Source organism: Bos indicus, chromosome 17 (assembly GCF_029378745.1).
Source record: "Bos indicus isolate NIAB-ARS_2022 breed Sahiwal x Tharparkar chromosome 17, NIAB-ARS_B.indTharparkar_mat_pri_1.0, whole genome shotgun sequence".
NCBI classification, from domain to species: domain Eukaryota; kingdom Metazoa; phylum Chordata; class Mammalia; order Artiodactyla; family Bovidae; genus Bos; species Bos indicus.
Genome location: NC_091776.1, coordinates 10,255,184 through 10,281,463, shown reverse-complemented (window position 1 = coordinate 10,281,463; position 26,280 = coordinate 10,255,184). Strand labels below are relative to the sequence as shown.

At 44.1% G+C, this 26,280-nt stretch overlaps 1 protein-coding gene across 9 annotated transcripts in view; it reads left to right on the top strand.

Annotated features, from left to right (window-relative positions):
• Positions 1-26,280, top strand: part of ARHGAP10 (Rho GTPase activating protein 10) — a 375,184-nt gene that overhangs the window by 90,390 nt on the left and 258,514 nt on the right. For all 9 annotated transcript variants that reach the window (XR_011561289.1, XM_070770139.1, XM_070770135.1 and 6 more), the window contains 2 exons: positions 5,272-5,367; positions 5,441-5,502. Coding sequence is in view for 8 of the 9 variants with exons in the window: in XM_070770139.1 (XP_070626240.1) it covers positions 5,272-5,367; positions 5,441-5,502 (158 nt within the window). In the remaining variant the exon portion in view is untranslated. The remainder of the gene's footprint in view (positions 1-5,271; positions 5,368-5,440; positions 5,503-26,280) is intronic.

Sequence of the window (26,280 nt, the reverse complement as noted above, 5' to 3'; positions counted from 1 at the left end):
GGGGATTCTCCAGGCAAGAACACTGGAGTGGGTTGCCATGCCCTCCTCCAGGGGATCTTTGCAAGCAGAGGTTCAAACCCGGGTCTTCCACATTGCAGGTGGATTCTTTACTGTCTGAGCCACCAGGGATTTAAAATGTACTTTAGAGACTTCCCTCATGGTCCAGTGGTTAAGAATCCATCTTCCAATGCAGGGGACATGGTCGGGGAGCTAAGACCCCACGTGCCTCAGGGCAGCAGTGCCTGGGAGCCACAACTAAGACCTCATGCAGCCAAAAACAAGTAAATATTTAAAAAATGTACTACACAACAGAAAAGGTGATAAATTTGTGATGATTAAATGGAACTGGAGTTTAGAGTGGTGAAATTTTTAAGCAATAAGAAGTTTTTTTAATGAACTCTTAATAACACTAGAAAGAAGTCAGTGAAGGGGAAAAATGATTATATTCTAAAGTAAAAATAGATGTAACTATAATACCTAGCACAGAGGTAAGAGAGAAAAGTATGGTATTTACATAGGAAGAAATGTATCATATTAGCTGTGCAAATATGATTCAGTTCAATTCTGCTGTTATAAATAGTTTCAACTAATGAGATTAGGAATTGAAATAAATGTTGAGAAATGGATGCATTTAAATTATAGCTTTCTGGAGAGTATCTTGCCCTGACATTATGAAAGCATGATTCTTGAAGTATTTTTTTGACATGGTAGTTTTGGATAAAATAAAGGAAGAGACTCCAGAGGGGAAAAATAGATTTTATACCAGCATTTATGGTTCTGTGGGCTTCTCTGGTGGCTCAGATGATCAAGAATCTGCCTGCAATGCAGGAGACCCGGGTTCAGTCCCTGGGTAGGGAAGATATCCTGGAGAAGGGAATGGCAACCCATTCAACTGTTCTTGCCTGGAGAATTCTTTGGACAGAGGAACCTGGCAGGCTAGAGTCCATGGGGTCATAAAGAGCCTCTGACACGAGCGAGTGACTAACATGGTTCTATATGTATAATATAAGCATTTATATGTTGTTTATATATGGCATATATAAATAAGTACATAGAGATTTACATAGATAAACACACAAATGGAACCAATTACATGCCCCTGTTGAGAACTGGCAAACATTAGCAAAATGGAATACGATAAAGTTATTAAAAATGATAATAAGCCCACACACTCACTATTTGGAAACAGCTGCATGAACTAAAAAGCAAAAACTGTCTGGTCCCTGTTTCAAAGATAGAGGGAAGCACAAGGGTGCCAGCTGCTGCCTCAGGGCTCAGATAAGCTGAGGTGGGAGAAGAGAGAACCCCGAGAAAATACTGATTAAATGAGGCAGTTTCAGGTGAGCAGCGCTGTGAAGGTCGCACGCTGTGGAACAGAGCGGGGTGTAGGGCACAGGGGCGATGATTCTGGGGAGGGTGGTGGGAGGGGCAGGTTTCTGTGAAGGAGCCAGCCAGACGGGGGTGCGGGCGGGGAAGGAGCCCTTCCAGGACGGGACAGCACTTTGAAGCCTGGTAGTCTGGAGTGATTTGGCTTGTGTACACCAAGAACAGGCCGTCATGGCCAATCCTAGGGAATAATCCTATGTTTGCCTGGATTAACTCTGGACTGGCCTTGATAGCCAGGGTTTATATTTTTTTTTAGAAGATATATACCTTTATTATTTTATTTATCATGCCCCTTGGCATGTGGCATATTAGTTCCCTGACCGGGGATCGAACGTGTGTGCCCCCCTGCCAGCGCAGAGCTTAACCACTGGACTACCAGGGAAATCCCCAGGCTTTACATTTTTATGATTTAAACATTTTTATTGTTTAGATGTGAAATTTTGGTGGAAATACAGAAATATGGGAACCAGGTGTATGCTTTAAAGAAGAATGAGAAAGCAAATATCCGCAGACTCACCAACTAGGTTATGAGCTAAAATAACCTTTGAATCCCCTCGTAGCCGTCTGTTGCATCCTCTGCCGTTGTCCCAGGTGGTGAAGATCATGTGACTTTTGAGAGAATGATTCACTTACCGTTCTTAGTTGTTCTGTAATTTTGTGACCCGTGTATGCAACGTACACATAGGGTTTAGTGGAGCTTGCTTTGAACTTCATGTGAAACAGCCATACTGTGGATTCTTTCGGGACTTCCTTCCTCCTCTCCACATTGTGAGGTTAATCTGTGTTGACGCGTGGATGTATGTTGTAGAAAGTACGCATCTGTAAGTGCACGTGTGCTGAAGTTTATCTTAGGAATTTACCTGGAAGGACAGTTGTAGGTTCTAGGTTCTTACCGAACTTATTAGATAATGCCAGAATACTTGAAAGGTGATTGTATCAATTTTTGGGCTTCCCAGGTGGCTCAGTGATAAAGAATCTGCCTGCCAAGCACGAGATGCGTGTTCTGTCCCTGGGTCAGGAAGATCCCCTGGAGAAGGAAGTGGCAACCCACTCCAGTATCCTTGCCTGGGAAATCCCATGGACAGAGGAGCCTGGCGGGCTGCAGTCCTTGGGGTCACAAAGAGTCGGGTAGGACCTAGCGACTAAATCACCACCACCACATACCCATTCTTACCCTTGCTGGCAGTAAGTGAAAATTTGTGTTGCTCCACACACACCAACTCTTGAGGTTGCCAGACTTACTGATTTTTGCCAGTCCGATGAGTGTACTGAGGTGTGTTGAGGTTTTCTTTTCACTTTTATAATCACTAATGAGTTTGAGCACCTTTTCATGTGGTTTTGGGCCATTTGGATTTCCTTCATTTTGTTTTGCAAAGAGCCTATTCAAATGTTTTGCCCAATTTTTTATGGGACTTTCTGCCTTACCTCAGTGATTCATAGCTGCTGTTTGTACCTTTGGGGTATGTGCTTTTTCTTTACTCTTTAATGTCTTTAAAATTTTAATACAGTCAAATTTCATTAACCTTTCTATATTAGTCTATTTATTACTTAGTAACAAATCACCCCGTGTCTAGTGGCCTAAGCAGCAGTCTTTATGTCAGTTTGGACTCTGCCCATTGGGCAGTGTGATCTCATCTGGGCTACCTCCTTTAAGGCGGGAAGCTCTGCTTCTATGGGTGGGATGTCTGACCGATGGGGCAATAAGTGGGGGGCTTGGGCCACACATCTTTTACCGTTCAGGAGGCTAGCTGGGGCTTGATCACATGGCGGTCAGAGGCTTTCAATGGCGTGGAGCAGGGATGCGCAAAGTTCTGAAGCTGGAGGTTCCGAATTAGCAGTGTCCTTTTCATCACGTTCTGTTGGCCACAAGACCAGCCCAGATTCCGGGGGTGGGATAAAACTCTCCCTATTGCCAAAGGAGCTGAAGAGTCCCATTAAAGAGAAGCCTCCTACAAAGGAGGGGTGGAGAAGGAGACCATGCTTGCACCCATCATGTTTTACATGATGATTGTGCTTTTGTTCTGTACTCCAAGGGTAAGAAATATGATCCTGTGTCACTTTCTAAAACGTTTCTGGTTTAGCTTTGGAAGAATGAGGTTTCCAAATCCGTGACAGTGGAGGTTGTTGATAATGAGGGAAGCTATGCATATCAGGGCAGGGGTTCTAGGGAAAACCTTTCCACCTTCTCCACAATTTGCTGTGAACCTGAAACTACCCTAAAATAGAAACTGTTAAGAAAACATTAAGAGGCCTTCCCTGGTGGTCCGGTGGTTAAGAATCCACCTGCCAATGCAGGGGATGCAGGTTCCGTCCCTGGTCTGAGAAGATTCCTCATGCCACATGCCACCGGGCAGCTAAGCCCGTGAGCCACAGCTAGAGAAAGGCCACATGCCACAGTGAAGACTCAGCGCCGCCAGAAAGAAAATAAACAGCCAGACTGTGAGAGCGGCTGGGAGAACTGGGGAGGGTTCGTAGGAAGTTTAAGAAGTGAGAAGCAGCAGCTTGTCAAGGAGGGCATTGGGGAACCATTGTGCTTAATGAGTGGAGGTAAAGAGTTGGTTAAAAAGTTTTTTTTCCCAGTGTAAAAATAAGAAATTTTTTCTTTCATTCCTTGCTTGTTAGCTGTAATACAGTGACTAAAAAAGAGAAGCTTTTTGCTGCTACCATCTTACACCATCTTATTAAAAACAGCCCTCAGTGTTCACGTCCAGTGCTTCGATTTCTTGTCCGTATTTATTTTTTGTGTAAGCGCTCTGGTCAACAGTTATGGACTGGTGTTTTGCTTTTTCAACTTTTCTGTTTGCTTGACAGGAAGTGTTACTTTAACCCAGTCTGTCAGTATTCATTGTAGTGAGCCAGGAGCCGTACGTCGGGGAGCAGCAGCTTCTAAACCTTTGGAAGCAATCAAACCTTTGCTGCTGTACTAGCTGTGTGACTTAGTGCTAACATCTCCATGGTAAAATGGGGATAACCTTGATTCTCTCTTTAGAGCATTGAGAGAGGTTTAAAGAAATATGTATCCTGTAGTATCGTGTGTGGCCTGTAACATAACTGTTGAAAGTGAATGAAAGTGAAGTTGCTCGGTCGTGTCTGACTCTTTGCGACCCCATGGACTGTAGCCCTCCAGGCTCCTCCGTCCATGGGATTCTCCAGGCAAGAATACTGGAGTGGGTTGCCATTGCCTTCTCCAGGGAATCTTCCCCACCCAGGGATTGAACCCAGGTCTCCCGCATTGCAGGCAGACTCTTTAACCTCTGAGCCAAACTGTTAGCCTGTTACAGAAGAAGAATTTTCCACTATTTTCTATGAATCACCAGTTTAGAAAGAAAAAATAGATGAAGCCCTATAGATCTTTTGGAGAATGAATTCTTTCTGCCATTTAAGCTTGGCCTTTGGCTTACCTGGCTGCTGCTGTTTGCTTTGAAAGCTCTTTGAATCCTCTGGGTTTCTCCAGCCAGAGCTGGAGCATCAGTTCAGGGCATCTGGTGGGCTGACTGGGCTTTGAGATGTCTGTGTTTGAAATCTTGGCGCCTAGTTGGATGTCACCTAGCCTCGGGAGGTGCTCTCAGGTGCAGTGTGCCCCTAATGACGGCTGGAACTTGACTTAGCCCACGTTCTGACCTGAGTGAGTAGAGAACGGGAGACTGCTTTTGGGAGCAATATAAATATTTCTCCAGCAACTGCTCCATCCTAGAATGTAGCAGACAAACTCCCTGGGCGTGCCCAGGTGGGATGCCGGGCCCCTTGGCTGAGGTGCTGGGTTGTGTCTCGTCACAGCTCATGTGGAGGGCAGCTCCACAGCTCTGCCATCTGAGGAGGAATCAGTTCATGCTAAACTTTGACTGGAAGCAAGGACGCCCGTGGTCACTCCATCTTTCTTTCCAGCTCTCTCGGCAGCCCAGCGGAAGTTTGCGCACTCCCTAAGAGACTTCAAATTTGAGTTTATCGGTGATGCAGAGACGGACGACGAACGCTGCATAGGTACGTAAAGACGAGGTTTTCGTTGGCTTTCCTTTGCTTTGGCCACGAAATAACGATGCCTTTCTCCTTACAGATGCTTCCTTGCGTGAATTTTCTAATTTTTTGAAGAATCTGGAAGAGCAGAGGGAGATCATGGTGAGTGGTGGGGTGTTCATGAACACATCCGTCTTTAGATGGGGGGAAATCTGGGTGTACAAGCTGGCTCTGGTGGAGGTTTTGGTGCATTTATCTGTGGATGAGTAGAACCTGGTAATGGAAAGAAGCCTGGGTGAGGTTTGGGGAGCCTGGATTTCTAGTACCCCAGTGGCGCCACTCATGGGGAGATCTTGGACAAATTTCTGAACCTCTTGACCAACGCTCTGTGTCTTCATCTGTAAAAAGGTGCTTTGAACTGTATCAACACTTCCTAGATTTTTGTTAGCCCTGGAGCAGTTGCATTGAAATCAAGTCTCATGAAGAATCATCTTAACATATCATGAAGACAAAAGCAGGAAACTTATGGAAGGACTTATCTGGTGGTTTGGTGGTTAAGAATCCATCTGCTAATGCAGGGCACGTGGCTTTGATCCCTGGTCTGGGAACTAAGATCCCACGTGTCTCGGGGCATCTAAGCCTTTGAGCTGCAACTGCTGAGCCCACGCCACAACTCCTGAGCTTGCGTACCCTAGACTGTGCATGCTGCAACAAGAGAAACCACTGCAGTGAGAAACCCACACGCTGCAACTAGAGAGTGGCCCCTCCTCACCCCAGTTAGAGAAGGCTCATGTGCAGCAACAAACAGCCAGTGCAGTCAAAATGTTCTTTTCTTAAAAAAACCAACAAAAACAACAAGAACTTATGGAGGTGCAGAGGGATAGCAGGGCAGTGTTGGAACTTGCCTCATTCGGTGGGTTTCTAGGCTGTGTGCAGAGGAAGAGAACTTGAGCCTGCGAGACTTTAAAGTCCCACTTTGCCTTGAAATACACTGTCCCAACAGGAGTAGTAATAGCTCCCCTCCGTGGAGTGCTCGCCACGTGCCCAGTGCTGTGCTGAGTGCATTGTGTGCGTGATCTTACTTCACGTGAGTTCTGAGGGCGTTGAATAGTATTTACCAACATTTCTCAAACACTTGCATTTGTCTCCTGACATTCATTCACTCAACAGAGATTTACAGCAGAATCCCCACTGGATTGTGATACACTGTACTGTCACCAGTTTTTTCAGGCCTTAAAAAAAAGACAGGCTATTTTTTCTGTGTTCTCGAGAATGAGTACTTCCTAGAATTATGTTAAAGGGTAAGTGTATAAGCTGGAGGAGGAAGTGGCAACCCACTCCGGTATTCTTGCCTGGAGAATCCCATGGACAGAGGAGCCTGGCAGGCTACAGTCCTGGGGGTTGCAAAGAGTCAGATGTGACTGAGCGACTGGGCACGCACACGGCAGTGTATGAGTGAGTTCAGCTGTGGTGGTAATGCTCCTGAACATGACAGCTAAGAGAATTGACCTTTACCCTGTGCCTGGTACTGGTCTAGGCTGTGTACCTGTTACTCAGTCCTTTAATTCTCATATCAGCCTTGTGATATAGACCCTGTGATTGCCCCCTGATTCACAGATGAGGAAACAGGTGCCGCGCCTTGCCCAGGATCACGTGGTGCCTGAGGGCCGGAGTCAGGTCAGGGTAGAACCAGACACTCTGAACTGCCTGCCAGCTTCCTAGATGTTGCTGTCACAAGGCCAATTGCTGGTCGGGATTTTTAGCTGGTAGGATTGTAGTAGGAGAAGGAGGAGCAAAGTGCTGATTGTTTTTACCCCCAGTTGCACAACCAAATGTTGTTTATTTTTAAAACCTATTTTTATTAAAATTTTTTATTGGTGTATAGTTAATTTACAATATGGTATTAATTTCAAGTGTACATCAAAGTCAATCAGTTATACATACACAAATATATCTACTCTTTTTAAGATTCTTCTCCCATATAGGCCATTACAGAGTATTGAGTAGAGTTTTTGGTGCTTGCTATACGGGAGGTCCTTGTTAATCTATTTTATATACAGTAGAAAGCACTAATTTTTTACTTAAAATAACAACACCCAGGGCCTCTAAAGGCTTTAATGTAATTCCCACTGCACCCTGAATTCTGAGATGATTTGTGTCTGTTGGAAATACTGAAGCGGGCACAAGAAGGTACTGTGTTTGCACTGGGTTCTTTTCTGGCACAAACTGACATATTCAGCTATTATTAATATGCCCCTGTAGTCACTGATTTTTCAGTTCTTTAGAACAGTCTAAATGTCAGAGTGCATAAAAGTAGTGCCATGAAATCACCCTGTTAGGGCATGAAGTGGGTGTGGGCGTGGGCGTGTGGGTGGGGAAAGCGCATGTTCTTAGTTAACGTTAATAGTATCAGTTTTCTGTTCTCAACCCGCTTTGACCTTTAGTCCTATTTTCCTGGGATCCTGAGCATTCTGCATACGTGTTTGTTCTGCTTTTATGCTTCAGGTACTGTTGAGAGTTTGAGCACACAGAGGCAAACCAAGCCAAGTCCCTGCCCTCAGGGAGGTTACATTTTGGAAAGGAGAGGTGATAGACAAACTTATTGTCAAGTAGCAATAAGTGCTACAAGATAAAATTGAGGGGATTCCCCGGCAGTCCAGTGTTTAGGACTCTGTGCTCACTGCTGAGGGCCTGGGTTCAATTCCTGGTCTGGGAACTAAGAGCCCACAAGCCACCTGATGAGGCAAAAAAAAAAAAAAGAAAAGAAAAACAAAATTGAGAAGGGCAAGGAGCCAGGGAGCAGGTCGGGGCACCGTTACCTCTAGAGTGGCGTGGGAGGGAAGTCTTTGCAGTGGAGAACTGTGACAGCATCTTGGTACCCGGGGGAGGAGAACTTTAGGCAGAACCGCGCTGGAGTTTACCTCTGCAGAAACACAGGGTGATATTCTGTAGCTGGTGCTCTGTATTCGTGGAGTTTGCCTTTGCAGATCAAAAATATTTGAAAAAAGATTCCGGCAAGTTCCAAAAAGTAAAACTTGGATTTTCTACATGCTGAAACTCTTTGTCTCCCGTATACATTGTAGTCACAGCTATTTACATAGCATTTTCGTTAGGCCTTATTGTGCTTTTCAGATACTGTGTTTGTATTGCATGTTGGTGGTGACCTTAAGTTAAGCAAGTCTTTAGGCCCCATCTTCCCAATGACATTTGCTCCCTTTTTGACTTGGTCACATTTTGATAGTTCTTGTTAAAGTTCAAACTTTTTCATTGTTAACACATTTGTTGTGGCTGTCTGTGATCAGTGATCTTTGATGGCACTACGGCAAAGAGATCACGACTCACTGAAGGCTCAGATGATGGTTAGCATTTTATAGCAGTAAGATATTTCTAAATTAAGGTATGTACATTGCTTTTTAAAGATATGATGCTATTGCACACTCAGTGAACTGGTGGCTTAGATGGTAAAGAATCTGCCTACAATGTGGATGACCTAGGTTTGATCCCTGGGTTGGGAAGATTCCTGGAGAAGGAAATGGCAACCTGCCCAAGTATTCTTGCCTGGAGAATCCCCTGGATGGAGGAGCCTGGTGGGCTACAGTCCATGGGGTCACAAAGAGTCGTACACGACTGAGCAACTAACACTTTCACTTCATATTAAAAACATAGCTGTGTATACTGGGAAATCACAAAATATGTGTGACTTGCTTTATTGCAACATTTGCTTTTTTACAGTTATCTGGAATTGACCCTGCAATTCCAGTCTGCTAAAATTGAACCTCTAAGGTCTGTCGGTTTGTATTATGTATTGCAAGTCATCTAGAGATGATTTCAAGTATATAGGAGGATATGTATAGGTTATATGCAAGTATTATGCCATATTTATGTAGGGGACTTCAGCATCCTTGGATTTTGGTGTCCATGGCCATCCTTGAACAGTCCCCACTGGATTCTGAGGGACAACTGTACCTCTGGTTTCTGTGCCTTGAGATGAATTGGCAGGATTGTGGTCTTAGCTCCAGGCTGTCTGATAGAAAGTGTGGTTCTCAGAGCTGTTGGGAAGCTGACCTGTTGATTGAATCTTCAGCGGTGCCGGGGGTTGATTGGGCCTCTGTCTCAGGCAGGATGAGGGTGACAGGGCTGGGTTTCCAGTGCAGGGTAGAAGTAAGAACGGGATGGTGACTGTATAAGGCCATGAACCTCAGAAAGGAATGGGACAGCATGTCACAACCCCTGTGTGGGGATGGCAGCTCCCAGACGGCAGGAAATGAACCAGAGCCAGGAAGAAGTGGAGGGTGGCTGCCACAGACCACGGAGTGCAGCAGGCACCTAATGCTTCCTTAAAGTTAGTATCTAAACTGTTTAGTCTGGAAAATTGTGAGCATGTGCAGATGGAGAACTAGAATTAAACTACCCATCCTCAGTGGTCACCTTCAGTGGGCACTGCCACACGGCCAGGCCTGTTTCTCCTGAACTCCTCACCACCCCACCCCCAGTATTTTGACAGAGAGTCCAGTATTATATTGTTTTATCATAACTCTCAAAGATAATACTCTTTTGAACCACAATATCCTTGGTCAAAGATGGGCTTGATAAAGGACAGAAATGGTATGGATCTGACAGAAATGGTATGGACCAGAAGATAAGAAGCAGTGGCAGGAATACACAGAAGAACTGTACAAAAAAGATCTTCACGACCCAGATAATCACGATGGTGTGATCACGCACCTAGAGCCAGACATCCTGGAATGTGAAGTCAAGTGGGCCTTAGGAAGCATCACTATGAACAAAGCTAGTAGAGGTGATGGCATTCCAGTTGAGCTATTTCAAATCCTGAAAGATGACGCTGTGAAAGTGCTGCACTCAATATGCCAGCAAATTTGGAAAACTCAGCAGTGGCCACAGGACTGGAAGAGGTCAGTTTTCATTCCAATCCTAAAGAAAGGCAATGCCAAAGAATGCTCAAACTACCGCACAATTGTACTCATCTCACACGCTAGTAAAATGATGCTCAGAATTCTCCAAGCCAGGCTTCAGCAATATGTGAACCGTGAACTTCCAGATGTTCAAACTGGTTTTAGAAAAGGCAGAGGTACCAGAGATCAAATTGCCAACATCTGCTGGATCATCGAAAAAGCAAGAGTTCCAGAAAAACATCTATTTCTGCTTTATTGACTATGCCAAAGCCTTTGACTGTGTGGATCACAATAAATTGGAAAAATCTGAAAGAGATGGGGATACCAGACCACCTGACCTGCCTCTTGAGAAACCTGTATGTAGGTCAGGAAGCAACAGTTAGAACTGGACATGGAACAACAGACTGGTTCCAAATAGGAAAAGGAGTACGTCAAGGCTGTATATTGTCATCCTGCTTATTTAACTTCTGTGCAGAGTACATCATGAGAAAAGCTGGGCTGGAAGAAGCACAAGCTGGAATCAAGATTGCCGGAAGAAATATCAATAACCTCAGATATGCAGATGACACCACTCTTATGGCAGAAAGTGAAGAAGAACTAAAGAGCCTCTTGATGAAAGTGAAAGAAGAGAGTGAAAAAGTTGGCTTAAAGCTCAACATTCAGAAAACGAAGATCATGGCATCCATCCCATCACTTCATGGCAAATAGATGGGGAAATAGTGGGAATAGTGGCTGACATTTTTTTTTTTTTTGGGCTCCAGAATCACTGCAGATGGTGATTGCAGCCATGAAATTAAAAGACACTTGCTCTTTGGAAGGAAAGTTATGACCAACCTAGACAGCATATTAAAAAGCAGAGACATTATTTTGCCAACAGAGGTCCATGTAGTCTAGGCTATGGTTTTCCCAGTTGTCATGTATGGATGTGAGAGTTGAACTATAAAGAAAGCTGAGTGCCGAAGAATTGATGCTTTTGAACTGTGGTGTTGGAGAAGACTCTTGAGAGTCCCTTGGACAGCAAGGAAATCCAACCAGTCCATCCTAAAGGAGATTAGTCCTGGATGTTCATTGGAAGGATTGATGTTGAAGCTGAAACTCCAATACTTTGGCTACCTGATGCGAAGAACTGACTCATTTGAAAAGACCCTGGTGCTGGAAAAGATTGAGGACAGGAGGAGAAGGGGACGACAGAGGATGAGATGGTTGGATTGCATCACCGACTCAATGGACATGGGTTTAGGTGGACTCCGGGAGTTGGTGGTGGACAGGGAGGCCTGGTGTGCTGCAGTTCATGGGGTCGCAAAGAGTCGGACACGAATGAGCTACTGAACTGAACTGAATCTTTATCACACCTAAAAATAAACAGTAGTTCCTTGAGATTACAAAGAATTAGGCCATATTCATTTTTCCCCCTGATACTCATTTACATTTTGTCTCTCCTATTACCTCCTTCCCATAACAGTTGGATTTGTTGGAATCTGGATCCAAAGACACTGCATTTGATTGATAAGTTTCTAAGTGCCATTTAATATATAGATTTTTCTTCCTCTCTTTCCCTCTTGACTGGAATTCCTGATATTGTTCCATTTGTTAATAGCACTACCACCTGAGTTATCAGTGAGTTATAATAATTAAATGAATGAATGTTAAAATCAATGGCACTTAACCCATGTTGGCGTTATTTGGTGTTTCTGTCTAATCTTTATAGATAGTGGTTACTTGTTTTTTTAACCATGAAAATTGCATGGCATCATTATGGCTACTTTCGTTATATAACCTTTGATCGCTTAGTCAACAAAAAAACTTTGATGCTTTACCAGACTCCAGCCTGAAACTTTTGAGTAAGAAAAGATAGCTCCCTCAACAAGTGTCCAATGTGGTCTTGAGTAAGTGTTAAAAAGTGAATTAAAATATATCATAGTAAGTGCTAAACAGAAATACAGGGTGTTGTTGCCTGGAGAAGCGAGGAGTGGAGACTGTGCTTGCTGGGAAGGGCATTATGAAAGAAGTGGTATTTGAACTGGAGTTTGTGGGGATAGAGACTTGGGGGTGAGGCTCTTTGTATAGTTTAACAAAGTCATACCCGCAAACACAATGACAAGGAAATTCAGGAGCTAAAATGGATGCCAGTACTTTCTGAGAACTTTGGAAAACTCTTGTTTTTCTTAAAATTGTTACAAAACAGCAGCATGTTAAAAGTCATATATTAAAAAAAAGAGCATGGAAAATGACTGCTGTGAAATAGAGGTAGACATACTCTGAAATTGGTTCCAAGAGTTTAACAAAGTCCTCATGTCACTTAATCTTTAAAAGTGATTAGTCAGCAGATATGTAGAAAAGACGCTCAACGTCACTAATTATTAGAGAAATACAAATCAAAACTTACAGTGAGGCATCATCTCATACTGAGCAGAATGGTCATCACCACCATATCTACAAATCAGTGTTGGAGAGGGTGTGGAGAAAAAGGAGCCATCCTGCATGGTTGGTGAGAATGTAAAATGATATAGCCACTATGGAGAGCAATATGATGGTTCCTCAAACAAATAAAAATAGAGTTCCGATAAGATCCAGAGATCCTACTGCTGAGCATCTATCTGGACACAACTATGATTCAGAAAGGTATATGAACCCCTGTGTTCACACAGCACTGTTTGCAATAGACAAGACATGGAAGCAACCTAAATGTCCATTGATGAATGAATGGATAAAGAAGATGTGGTGTGTACACATACACACACCCATACACTGGAATATAACTCAGCCATAAAGAAGAACAAAATAATGCCATTTGTGGCAACATGGATGGAAGTAGACGGTATCATGCTAAACGAAGTAAGTCAGAAAGAGACAAATATCGTATGATTATCACTTATGTGTGGAATCTAAAACAGGACACAGATGAACCTGTCTATGAAGCAGAAACAGACTCATGGACACCAGGCTTGTGGTTGCTGAGGGGAGTCGGGGGGAAGGATAGACTGGGAGTTTGGCATTAGCAGATGCAAACTCTTACATACAGACTGCATAAACAACAAGATCCTACTCTAGCACAGGAACTATATTCAATATCCTGAGATAAACCATAGTGGAGAAGAATATAAAAAAGAATATGTATGTATAACTGAATTACTTTTCTGTTCACCAGAAATTAACAGTGTAAACCAATTGTACTTCAATTTTTTAAAAAGTGATGAATATTTCCTGGTGTCCTAAATTAAATGATGGTGTAGCATAGTATGTAGATATTTACAATTAAGTCATTAATATAATCTGTATTTTAGAAGGCAAAGACTGGTAGCACATATTTTTTAAAAAGCTTTCCATCTCCTAAATAAATGTTAAAATATGTTTTGGGGCTTTAAGGGATAAAGACATGAGACTGGATGCTCAGCAATCAGGAATACATGCTTCTCTGTTTTGAGGCGCCAGGTATGTATGATCACATGCCTCATGTATGCCTCAGTGGGCTGGATACATGTATGTAGTTCGGCAAGCACTCTGTGTCAAGTGCCATCAAGACAAAGGCGTAGTTCTGAGCCTTGAGTGGTTAGTGCTGCACTGGGGAGATTGTCCAAAGTGTGCATTGTGGAAGGTTACTGGGGAATTCGGGGAAGGCGCTTTAGAGACATTGTTTCTGGTCTGAGTTGATATATTGGAGTTAGCCTGGGATGGAAAGATGGAAATGAAGCCTGTTTCTTTTCTGCTTTTTTTTTTTTTTTAAACACTTACTTATTTGGCTGCAGTGGGTCTCAGTTGTGGCATACGGGATCTTTAGTTGCTGCACGTGGGATCTAGTTCCCTGACCAAGGATTGAGCCCGGGCGCCCTGCATTGGGAGCGCAGAGTATTAGCCGTTGGACCACCAGGGAAATCCTCAGTTTCTTCCTTAAGGGAAAATGGATTGAATGTGGGGAAGAGGGAAGCTGTGTTTGCATATCCTCCCCCCACCAATGGTGTCCAGCTCTGTAGCTGTTAAAATGAAGTGTTAGAAAGTGGAGAGAATGCCAGTCTAGGAAGTCAGTGGTTCCCTCCACACGTGAAAGTCAAATTTCTATGAACGGATGTGCCATGTCCTTGAAAAGGTCAATATTGCCCTTTTTCAGGACAGTGTTTCCAAGTGAGTAGTTTTTTCCTGATCATGTTGCCAACTGTTGAGGTGGAGAGCCAAGTCCACGGGATGCCTGTGTCACTTCCGTGCATGTCCCCCGAGAAAAGTCCTGTGTGGTGTTCCCCTGCCAGAATTCCGGACATGCTCTCCCTGGCGGGGCAGGACATGCTGTACTTATCTGCAGTGGGCAGCTGGCCAGGAATTTAGGGACGTTTAAAATAGTGCTGTTGTGTTGATGATGTTCTTTTGAAAGCCCTTCATGTTGTATTTACTTCTCTGCGTGAGTCCTGTCATCCTGCGTTTTTAATTTTTGTCCGTTGCTGTAAATCGGGGAGTTTTCAGTGACGCTGAGTATATGGGAGTTCTGGTACATCAGGGCAGTTGCCTGAGGCCCAGAGGTGCAGGGAAGCTTGGGGAAGGCGGGCGTGTCTGGAGAGAGAAGTGAGAGCTTGCCCAGTGGTGTCCAGACGTAGGCGGGCATCTTGTCCCTCAGTTGCATCCTCTTCCCCCTTGAGCTGTCTCTGTGTACACAGAATCTTCAGGCTTTTGAGACCTCTTCCTTCCTTCCTTTCTGTTTTTTCTTCTCCATGTTCTTCCCCACCACAGATTTTACTCTTGTGAACACACTGGGCCAGGAAGCACTTGCTGGGTGCTGGACCCTGAGCTTATGTCCTGATAAAGAAAGCACTGGGTTGAGTCTTGAAGGCTTTAGTTACTATTGGGTTGGCCAAAAAGTTAGTTTGGGTTTTTCTGTACGCTCTTACAGACCCAGTGGACTTTTTGTCTGACCCAGTAGTTTGGATGCTTCCAGGCAAGGCAGGATGGGTGTTCCCTCAACTCATTCTGATTTGCTTCACTCCTTTCTCATCATTCTTACCTAGTCTCAAGGATCTTCTGGAAGCATTTGGTTATGTGATTTCTGTATCTTTTGGGGGTTTTGACACTGATTTTGTTTCAAACTTTCTATGACAATTTTAAAGTTTCAAAAATGCTTCATGGGGTTATTAAAATAATACATGTTGGTTGTGTGTGTGTGTTAGTCACTCAGTTGTATCTGAGTTCTCTGTGACCCCACAGGTTGTTGCCCATCAGGCTCCTCCATCCATGGAATTTTCCAGGCAAGAATACTAGAGTGGGTTGCCATTTCCTTCTCCAGGAGATCTTCCTGACCCAGGAATCAAACCCGGGTCTTCCGCGTTGCAGGCAGACTCTTTACTGATTGAGCCACTAGAGAAGCCCATGTGTGTTAACATGAACTAAGTAGCTTTTACCACTGGGGAGAAACTTCCGTGACATTCTGTCTTTAGTACCACCTTGGGTGGTGGTTCTCCAAGCTGGGTCGGTGGACCAGTAGCGGAACTGGGAACTTGTTTGGAAATGCAAACTTTCGGGCGCCTGTCCAGACCTACTGAATCAGGAACTCTGGGGTGGGACACGTCAGGCTCTGTTTTGATAACCCTCCAGGTTGTTGTGCAACATTTCTACAACTGCACCACTGGCCCCGGGTGCTCGTGAAAGCTCCACTGGCTTTCGTGGTCTTGGAGCCAGATCTGTCTGAAAGTTTTTGTTGTTGTTGAGTCTCTCAGTTGTGTCCCACTCTTCGTGACCCTATGAACTGCAGCAAGCCAGGCTTCCCTGCCCTTCACTATCTCCTGGAGCTTGCTCAAACTTATGTCCACTGAGTCGGTTGTGCCATCCAACCATCTCATCCTCTGTCACCCCCTTCTCCTCTGGTCTTTGATCTTTCCCAGCATCAGGGTCTTTTCCAGTGAGTCGGCTCTTCATATCAGATGGCCAAAGTATTGGAGTTTGAGCATCAGCCCTTCCGTTGAATATTCAGGACTGATTTCCTTTATGATTAACTGGTTTGATCTCCTTGCTGTCCATGGGACTCTCCAGAGTCTTCTCCAACACCACAGTCTGAAAGTTGGAGCCACTCTGAATTGCTTTTTGGTGACTTTGTGCCTCTCAGGAGGTTAAAGTAGTCTTTACGACCCTAAGTTTTCACTTGTCATTTCCAAAGTATTTTGAACTATATCTCATTTATTTTAATGGAGCAGATTTCTGCTGTTAGAAATTTTACGTATTTCTGTATTTGCATCAGGTCTTAGGTGCAGCTCGCGAGATCTCTGTTGCATCTTGTGGAATCTTCTGTTGAGGCACCTGGGCTTCGTAGTTGTGGTGCAGGGGCTTAGTTGCCCCTCAGCATGTAGGGTCTGGTTCCCTGAGCAGGGATCTAACTCAAGTCTCCTGTAATGCAAGGTGGGTTCTTAACCACTGGACGACCAGGGAAGTCCCTCTGCTGTTAGGAATTACAGTGTTCTTTAGCTTGTGTTTAGTAATTGCTTCCGAATTCCTGTAAAGACATTACATGCCATTAGAAAAACTGCCTTTCATGTCATCTATTTATATTTTATACAGTATATCAAACCTAATTTAATTAGTTGTGTTACAGATAAATGACACATTTTTATGCAGCATTCCCTTGGCAGGCACAATTCAGGGGGGAGAGAATCCACCTTCAACTTATTTATGAAAACTTTTCTCTGTTCACTGTAAAAACTGTCAGTGATCTATATTTATGAAGAATTTTTCTCATAACTGACCTTTACAACTTGACAACACTGTTTTTCTGGGAAATCCGCTATAATTCAGCCGGACGCAGATGTCATAGTGAAGCTTGTTCTTCTGGAATGCACCTTTTGAGGCTTGGATTTTTTTCTGACCTAGAAGCCTGTAGAGCCGGGGTCCCCAACCTCTGGATCTAATGCTGATGATCTGAGGTGGAGCTGAAGTCATAGTCAAAATAGAAACAAAATGTACAGGAGATGTAATGCGCTTGAACCATTCTGAAACGGCCCCTGTGACTTACGTGTGGACACCCCGGGCGGGTGGCCGGGGCTCCTCCCGGGCCCTCTCGCGGGAAGCCTGGCCTCCTGACTCAGTGTCCTCACTCCTGGTGACTCAGGGTCATCTGTGGCCTCGCAGCCCTGTCATCGTCAGATGCTGCTTCCCTCTTGAAACTTGCGGTTCCTGAATTTCAGCTCCTTGGGCTTCTCCTCTGCTTCTGAGGAATCAGCCAGCTCTTGGGATAAACCACTTAGTACTGATGTGAAGGAGTAAAAAGCAGGCATGGACCCTTCCACTTGCCCCCCCCCCCGCCACACACACACAAACACACACTCGCTACACACATTCGCCCCCAGCAGACACACACACACACACTCGCTACACACATTCACCCCCGACAGACAGACAGACACACACACACACACACACACAGACACTCGCTACACACACATTCACCCCTGACAGACAGACACACACACACACACACACACACACACACACACACACACACACACACACACAGACACACACACACACACACAGACACTCGCTACACACATTCACCCCCAGCAGGACCAGAAGGTAACCAGCCTGCTCAGTCAGCCGTCTCGTCCCCATTAGTGGGAATCAGTTCAGCTGCACCCACAGTTTCCTGAGGGAAAGACTTTCATTCAGGTCCTGTCGTGTAGCACTTCGCAGTAAGGCTTTGGCTCCTAAAACAGAGATGAGGGAGAGCTTAGGGAAACTTAGGTGTTATCCCATCATTCCAAAAAAGGAAAGGAAACGGAAACTGGAAGAGGTGGAATGATTTGACTTGGGCTTCCTGGTGGCTCACACGGTTAAGAATCCGCCTGCAATGCCTCAGACTCAGGTTCGATCCCAGGGTCAGAAAGATTTCCCCTGGAGAAGGGAATGGCAACCCACTCCAGTATTCTTGCCTGGAGAATTCCATGGAATGACTTGACTTATATCACAAAGTAAGTTGGTGACAGAGATGCAAAGAGAATCTTTATCCTATCTTCTGGTAGTCCAGTGACAGTGTTCCTTGCCTTTAGCTCCTCGTAAGATTGAACACCCCCACCTCCACCTTTGAATATGGGTCAGATGTATGTGTATTCTTACAGCTGCTGCCCTCCCCCAGGCAGCAGTCAGGAAGAAACGTGACTTTGGTTGTTACCTGGCCTGTTTGGACAAGAGTAACCTCTCACTATTTCAGTCAACAGACCACTTAAGGACCGCTGAAAGAAAAAATATAAATTCTGCTGGTGGTTGGAGCACCCTTGAGGCCTTCTGGGTGGGTCAGGGAAGTGCCAATATTATTACCTAAAGATCGCGTGCCATCATTTTGAAAGAAAATCTGGGTACCATAGTGGAGCACTCCTTAAAGAAATGATTCAGCTGTGAGACTCCTGATGGCACAGAAGGAAAAAAAAATACATGGGGAAAACCAGATATTGGTGACTCAACTGAAACTGACTGAGAAGAGTTGGACTCTGAAGAAGCTTTAGAAATATCTGTGATATATTTTGCCTTTTGTTGTTTTAAAAATGTATGCCCAAGAAGGGAACATGAGGGGCTTCCCTGTGGTTCAGTGGTTAAGATTTCCATGTAGAAGGTGGAGGTTTGACCCCTGGTTGGGGAACTAAGATCCCATATGCCTCACGGCCAAAAAAACAAAAACATAAAACAGAAGCAATATTATAACAAACTGAATAGAGACTTTAAAAATGGGCAATGTCAAAAAAAATCTTAAAAAAAAAAAGATGTATTATAAAAACATATTTGACTCCCAAAGATCATTTTTAGTAAATATAAAAGTACTTAGGGTTGATAGTGAATGATGTTACTAGCAGCATTTTTTTAATAGTATGGGAAAATATGGAGTGTCTTAGTTTTAGTGGCTTGTTAGATTTAATGAAACATAGTAGTACCGTGGTGGTGGCGACTGTTAGAGGCCCAGGGGAGAACCACTGGAAAGTGTAGTGGAAGGAATATGGAATTGGAAGCAGTGGAAGACATGATTTCCCGTTGCAGGAAGTGGAATCCTCCACTGGGCCTCATTGCTGTGAGGTTCCATCGCTGCATTAACGTGGAGACCAGGGTTCCCACGTCTGCCCCCAGCCTGTGAATGAGCAGAGCAGAGGTACGAAAGTAGGCTTATCCCTGGAGACTGGAGTCCTCTGGCAGGCAGCCAGGGCTCAAGGAGTCCCTGACGGTCTAGTCGAACTTTTTCTAGAACTGCACTGCAGTCTAACATGCACCCACCCCACGTTTCTTCCTTCCTTGACTCCTTTCCTTGGGGCCAGACGTTCATGGATATTGGATGACTTCCAGCCTCCCCTGTCTCCTTCCCCCTTTTCTCTCATGAACATTTCTCAGATATCTTGTCTTTCTAATCCTGTCTTGGTGTCTGCTTTTTAGAAGACCTGGTCTAATACAGACACAGACTGTTCTGAAGGAGAGAGAATGTGTCCATATGTTGCAAGAAGGGGGGCCCCCGTCCAGAACCTGAGAATGGGTTCTTGTTTAACACTCAGAAGTGAATTATTGAAGACACCCATACTGGCAAAGCAAGAGACTTTATTGGCAAGGGGCGCCCGGGTGGAGAGCAGCAGGGTCAAGGAACCCAGGAGGATGGCTCTGCCATGTGGCTCCCAGTCTTGGGTTTTATAGTGATGGGATTAGTTTCCAAGTTGTCTCTGGTCAATCATTCTGACACAGGGTCCTTCCTGGTGCTGTGGGCATCACTCAGGCAAGATGGGTTCCAAAGAGGAGGATTCTGGGAGGACATGCGGACTGGCATCTCCTGTGTCTTTTTACCTTTCCTGAACTCTTCCAGCTGGTGGGGGCTTGTTAGTTCCACGTTCCTTACCAGGAACTCCTGTCGCAAATGGTCACTATGGTGCTTGGCCACGGTGGGCGGCTTCAGTCAGTGTTTCCCCTAACACATGTAGGAAACTCAACTTGGGCATTCGTGGCGACTTTATCACCAGCAGCAGAAAATTGATCCAGAAATGCTGTTCTCTGTATTATATAATTTTGTGAGAGAATCTCGCTTTGTAAAACAAACACGTTTGAATGCCATTATGAGCTGGGCAGAGTACTCGCACCTGAGGATACAGAGAGAACCTAGGCCCTATTCCAGGATGAGGTGCTTAGCTCGTGGCTGTGCAGCAGAGAATGAGTTATCAAGGGCCCTGCTGCCCCAGGCCTCACAGAAGGGGTGGACAGCTCACCTCTTTGTCACTGGTCAACAGTGTAGGTGCTCTTTTCTGACTATTCTCCTTTCTCCCTCTCTCTCTCTGTCATATTTTCTTTATTCAGCAATTTATTGTCTCCTTGTTCATGACATTCCATTTCTAGCTATGCCACTGAGTTATACTGTTTACCTCAGAAATTAACATTTTCTTATTTACAGTTAAAAAAAAAATCCCCCTAATTTTCTCAAGATACTTTTACAGCTTTTTGACAGGTTTAACTTTCACTCCTGTGGCATTTTATTCCTTCTCATGATGTTCTGCCCAAGTATTTATTTTGTCTGAAAAATAGAAGCCAGGTTTTTGTGGTCCCTCAGGCACAGAGGGAATGAGTTTCAAGGCTAAACATCCACACATCCCTATTAGGCTGTGCTCAGTCGCTGAGTCGTGTCCTGCCCTTTGAGACCCTGTGGGCTACAGCCCCCCAGGCTCCTCTATCCATGGAATTTTCCAGGCAGGGACACTGGAGTGGGTTGCCATATCCTCCTCCAGGGGCTCTTCCAGACCCAGGGATCAAACACACATCTCCTGTGTCTCCTGCTTTGCAGGTGAATTTTTTTTACTGCTGTGCCACTGGAGTAGCCCCTTATTAGGTAAAACCCAATAGCTTTTGTTAGAAGATTCTTGATTTTTCCTAAGTATGAAAAGCAAACAAAAAATAAACACTAAAAAACCTTTCCTGTTTGACTTAAACAATCTGAATAAAATTGGTACTTTATTTTGGTTAATGCCCTTCAAAATTGATGCTTCCCTCCCCCCACCCCCAAGCAGTCCCCAAACACTAAGATATTTGTTTTTAGAAAATAGGCATTAAGTGCATCTTAAAATTTTGTCATAAAATGACTCAACTTCTTTTTTGAGAGCAAAAGTGAAAGTCGCTCAATCGTGTCCAACTCTTTGTGACCCCACGGATTATGCAGTCCATGGAATTCTCTAGGCAAGAATACTGGAGTGAGTAGCCTTTCCCTTCTCCAGGGAATCTTCCCAACCCAGGAATTGAACCTAGGTCTCCCCCATTGCAGGCGTATTCTGTACTAACTGAGCTATCAGGGAAGCCCCTTTCGAGGGTGAGGTGGCCAAACATCAGGGGCACTAACGCAGAGCAGAAGTGGTCAGACCTTGAGCTCAAACCCTCTAGCTTTGTTAAGTTTCAAGCTGTTTAGAATTAGGACTGAAAGTTGAAGAACTTTTATTCTTGAATTGTCTGAATAAAAGCACAAGCGTGGTAACTAAAGTCATGCATTTGGAATATATATCAATATTTTACAAATTATGGTTCCTAGGCTTTTAAGTGAAATTGCCGTGGTCTGAAAGAATCAGACATTGAAGGAACCATCTCATATTAATTGGCTTCTCATTTTCAGGTCCAAACCCTACAGAATTAATGTGCAGACCCTCTGCACCTATGTCCCAATTAGAGCTTATTTTACAGGTCCATTAAAATGCTCTCCAATTCTTAGCTGGTGAGTTCGAGCTATTACCACTAGAAAATTTAATTTCATGTTTTCCCATTAATTCTTTTTTCTGACCAGGAGGGATTAAGTTAGCTTGTACTGTGCTTAGAAATAAAATAACATCCAAGGATTTATTTATTTTGAAGTTTAAAATTGCTTCTAGCATGATATCCTCTTCCTCTTTTTACTTAACAGTATTAAGTAGGCAGAGAGCAAGTAATGTCCTTCTGTATTGTTGAGAATACACAGGTAACAAAAGAAAATTGTTTTTCCTGTGGTCTAAAAACAGAACTAGATAGCATATTCAAAACCAGAGATATTACTTTGCCAACAAAGGTCCTTCTAGTCAAGGCTATGGTTTTTCCAGTGGTCATGTATGGATGTGAGAGTTGGACTGTGAAGAAGGCTGAGCGCCGAAGAATTGATGCTTTTGAACTGTGGTGTTGGAGAAGACTCTTGCGAGTCCCTTGGACTGCAAGGAGGTCCAACCAGTCCATCCTAAAGGAAATCAGTCCTGAATATTCATTGGAAGGACTGATGTTGAAGCTGAAACTCCAGTACTTTGTCCACCTCATGCAAAGAGTTGACTCATTTGAAAAGACCCTGATGCTGGGAGGAATTGGGGGCAGAAGGAGAAGGGGATGATAGAGGATGAGATGGCTGGATGGCATCACCGACTTGGTGGATGTGAGTTTGGGTGAGCTCCAGGAGTTGGTGACGGACAGGGAGGCCTGGCCTGCTGTGATTCATGGGGTCTCAAAGAGTTGGACACGACTGAGCAACTGAACTGAACTGAAAAACAGAACTAGTTAGCTCAGAGCCTAAGTGAGGAAATGCTGGCCTCGTATTTATCTCTGTGGCAGGACTCTTAGCAAAACCAGCTGTGAAACTTCATCATTTTTTGCCAACATTAGAGCCTTAAAAAAAAAAAGGGCGGGGGGGAGGACTTTAGTGTTCATTTAAATTTTCCCTTTAAGATTTGAGCCTTAATTGATAGGGGGAAGGTACAGTACAGGGAGAGACTGGCTAGAGGGAGAAAGAGGAAGCGAAGGAGCATGTGGATGGGGAGTAATCTAATTAATTAAAAGAGAATTGGTTTAATCAGGAGAAAAATCTTGTTTTGGAATATGGAGAAGGATAGCACTGAAAGCAGTTGGACAAGATGGTTTCAGGTTCTGAACTTTAAAAAAAATATTAGTCTAGATTCTCACTTTCTTGGTCTAGCTTTTCTGAACAGAAAGGAGGTTCATTGTTTGTTTATTTGGCTGCCTTGGGTCTTAGCTGTGGCACACGGGGTCTTCATTGCATCATGAGGGATCTTTTGTTGCAGCACTTGGACTCTAGTTGGGGTGTTCGGGCTGAGTTGTTGTGCTGTGCAGCCCTTAGTTGCTCCATGACCTGTGGGATCTTAGTTCTCTTAGTTCCCTGACCAGGGATTGAACCCTCATCCCCTGCATTGCAAGGTGACTTCTTATCCAGTAGACCACCAGAAAGGGAGTTTATTAAAGAATAGTAGTAGCTTGCAGTATCTTTTTGGGAACTGGGAATGATGCTGAGGGTTGTACCACAGAGTTGGGCTTGAAGACGGCCGCTGTTGCCACCACACGATGAGTGCACCAGCAAAACCACTGCCCCTGGTGGCTGTTGGTGGAACTGCTGCGCCTGGGAAAGAGGCGTTGCTCCCACCACCAGGACTTGGTTTCTCAAGTACTGTTGCTCAGATGCTCAGTCGTGTCTGATTCTTTGCGACCGCGTGGACTGTAGCCTGCCAGGCTCCTCTGTCCATGGGATTTTCCAGGCAAGAATACTGGAGTGGGTTGCCATTTCTTCCTTCAGGGGATCTTCCCAACCCAGGGATCGTGCTAGTTTCCAAATCAAATTCTTGAGTGGGGGTCACTGAGTAGTGGAACTCTGGCCGGGCGCCAGGACCTCACGCAAGATAGCAGGGAAAGCAAGTGTCTGTCATTTTCAGCCTTTACAGTGGAAGATGGGTTTTGTCCTATTTGGGAGGAGAATTTCTCAAACATAGAAAGGAGGTTTCAAGTATCCAGTAGCCGAAAAGGACAGATATCCACTACCTATAATGTTTATGCCTGATGGTAATGCAATACCATTTTCCCATGAAAAGATTAAATGAGAAATCTTTGTATAGCTTGAACTTACATACTTTTTAAGTATGCATGTATGTGTCTGCCAGATAATCAGATGTATATTATCATGATTTAGTTGATTAAATGTGTGTCTGTATTTAAAAATTAAATTACCAGTGTATAATTTAGGAATATTTCCCATATTTCATGAAGAAATTATTCCAGGTTATTCCGTTGCCATTAATGTAATAATTATGATGCATTCTGAATTTTTCAGCACAGCTTTCCTTGTGGCCACGTCAGTCTGAGTTCTTTGACATACAGACCTCTTTAAAATGTCTTTTCTGATGCTTTCACTGGAAATTTTATCTCAAGCTACAATTTTATCTTACAGCACATTTGGACAGTCTCACTTAAAAAAAATTATTCCTGAGATGAATTTTCATGGCTTTCTGTTTTTAAAAATTTACTTTATTGAGGTGTAGGTGATTTACAAAGTTGTGTTAATTTCTGCTTTACAGCAGAGTCATTCAGTTATACGTATATGTACATTCATGACTTCCTTAATGTAATCACTTAGCTTGTTCTTCTAGAGTGGTTTTTATGAAATTACTGAACATCTCCTGAATGATAAATAAATCTCTTCAATTTCTTAGCTTCCCCTCGTGCTTGTAAGTCAAACCTGTTTGTGATCTCTAAGCAGCTGAAACTAGGGGTGTTCAGGGCTGTTTTAGGCTAAGATTCTTGAAATAATTCTTTGTTCATCAAAATGTTGGAAAGTGCACTCCTTTGGGAGGCTAAGAATTCTTATATAGGGCTAAGTCTCTTTTTTTCCTGAGGGGAAGTTTGAGAAACACAGTCCTTATGATCAGATATATATGAGAGTTCCTTGACACCTTTTCTCAAGGTTCTGTTCAAGGAAAAATAATATGTCTTTGCCGAAAGGTTTCTCTGCTGCTCTTCTTGACACTGGAGTTGGAAAGTCGAGTTTTTGCTTCAGTCTAATGAAATGGAAGTCTCTGGAAGGTCATGGGAGAAAAATAGTGGAAATTCTCCCTTGCTTTCAGATTATGCATTCCTCTGGGGTCAAGAACACTTGGAATCCAGGCTTAAAATAACGAGAGCCATGGGGAATGGTCATAATTCCTTCTGTTTCATTACAATCTGTCTGTCCTTGTTAGAGCTGAGTGATTAGGAAGGCAGGGCGTAGTGAGGCTACTGGCTGATGCATTGTTTGACCTGGACTGAGACTTAAAAAAAAAAAAAAAGAAATTACTAAAGATATCCTGGGATGCAGTTCTGCCTTTGTTGCCTTTTTACTGAATATGGGTTTCTGGTCGTAAACCCTCTTCTCTTTAGAATGTATATCAGAACTTCGCCTTGAGAAGGGATAGTTAGGGAGTTTGGGATGGATATGTAAATGCTGCTCTAGGTGAAATGGATAACCAACAAGGACTTGCTGTTTAGCACATGAAGCTCTGCTCAGTGTTATGTGGTAGCCCAGATGGGAAGGGAGTTTGGGGGAGAATGGATGCATGTATATGTATGGCTGGGTCCCTTTGCTCTTTGCCTGAGGCTGTCACAACATTGTTAATTGGCCATACTCCAATAGAAAATAAAAGGTTAAAAAAAATGAACTTCACCTTTGACGTCATACGTGAGGGAAATTGAAAGCAGTGGCAGTGGTTCTTCCCAGTAGAGCCTGATCTCTTCAGGTCAGCTAGTATTGTCACGGGAGTCTCAGCTCTGGCTTAAACTGCAGAGGGAGATAAAGATACCACTCTATCATTCCTTTTTAAAAAATATTTATTTATTTGGCTGTGCTGGGTCTTAGTTGCAGCACAGGGGATCTTTAGTCGTGGCATTTCAACTGTTAGCTGTGGCATATAGGATCTCCTTCTCTGACCAGAGATTGAACCCTGGCTCCCACCCTGCACCGGGAGCCCAGACTCTCAGCTCGGACCACCAGGGAAGTCCCATCGTCCCTTTCCTTTTTAGACGTTTAAGCTCTCAGATCCTAATGGCTTACAAAAAGGGATTTCAGGCTTACCTAGTGAGAAGAATTGAATCCTCCACACTGTTACCTGATACTCTGGTTCTCCGACTTTGGATTGTGGAGTTCTGATGGGTCTGTGGTTTGTCATCATGACACAAGTGTGTGCGTCTGCCTCTTGCATCTCATGCTGAATCCCAGGTGAGAGAGATGGTGGGACCTCGAGGTCTCCTTGGCTGAATCTGCGGTAGTGTCTTAGGACACGGGCCATCT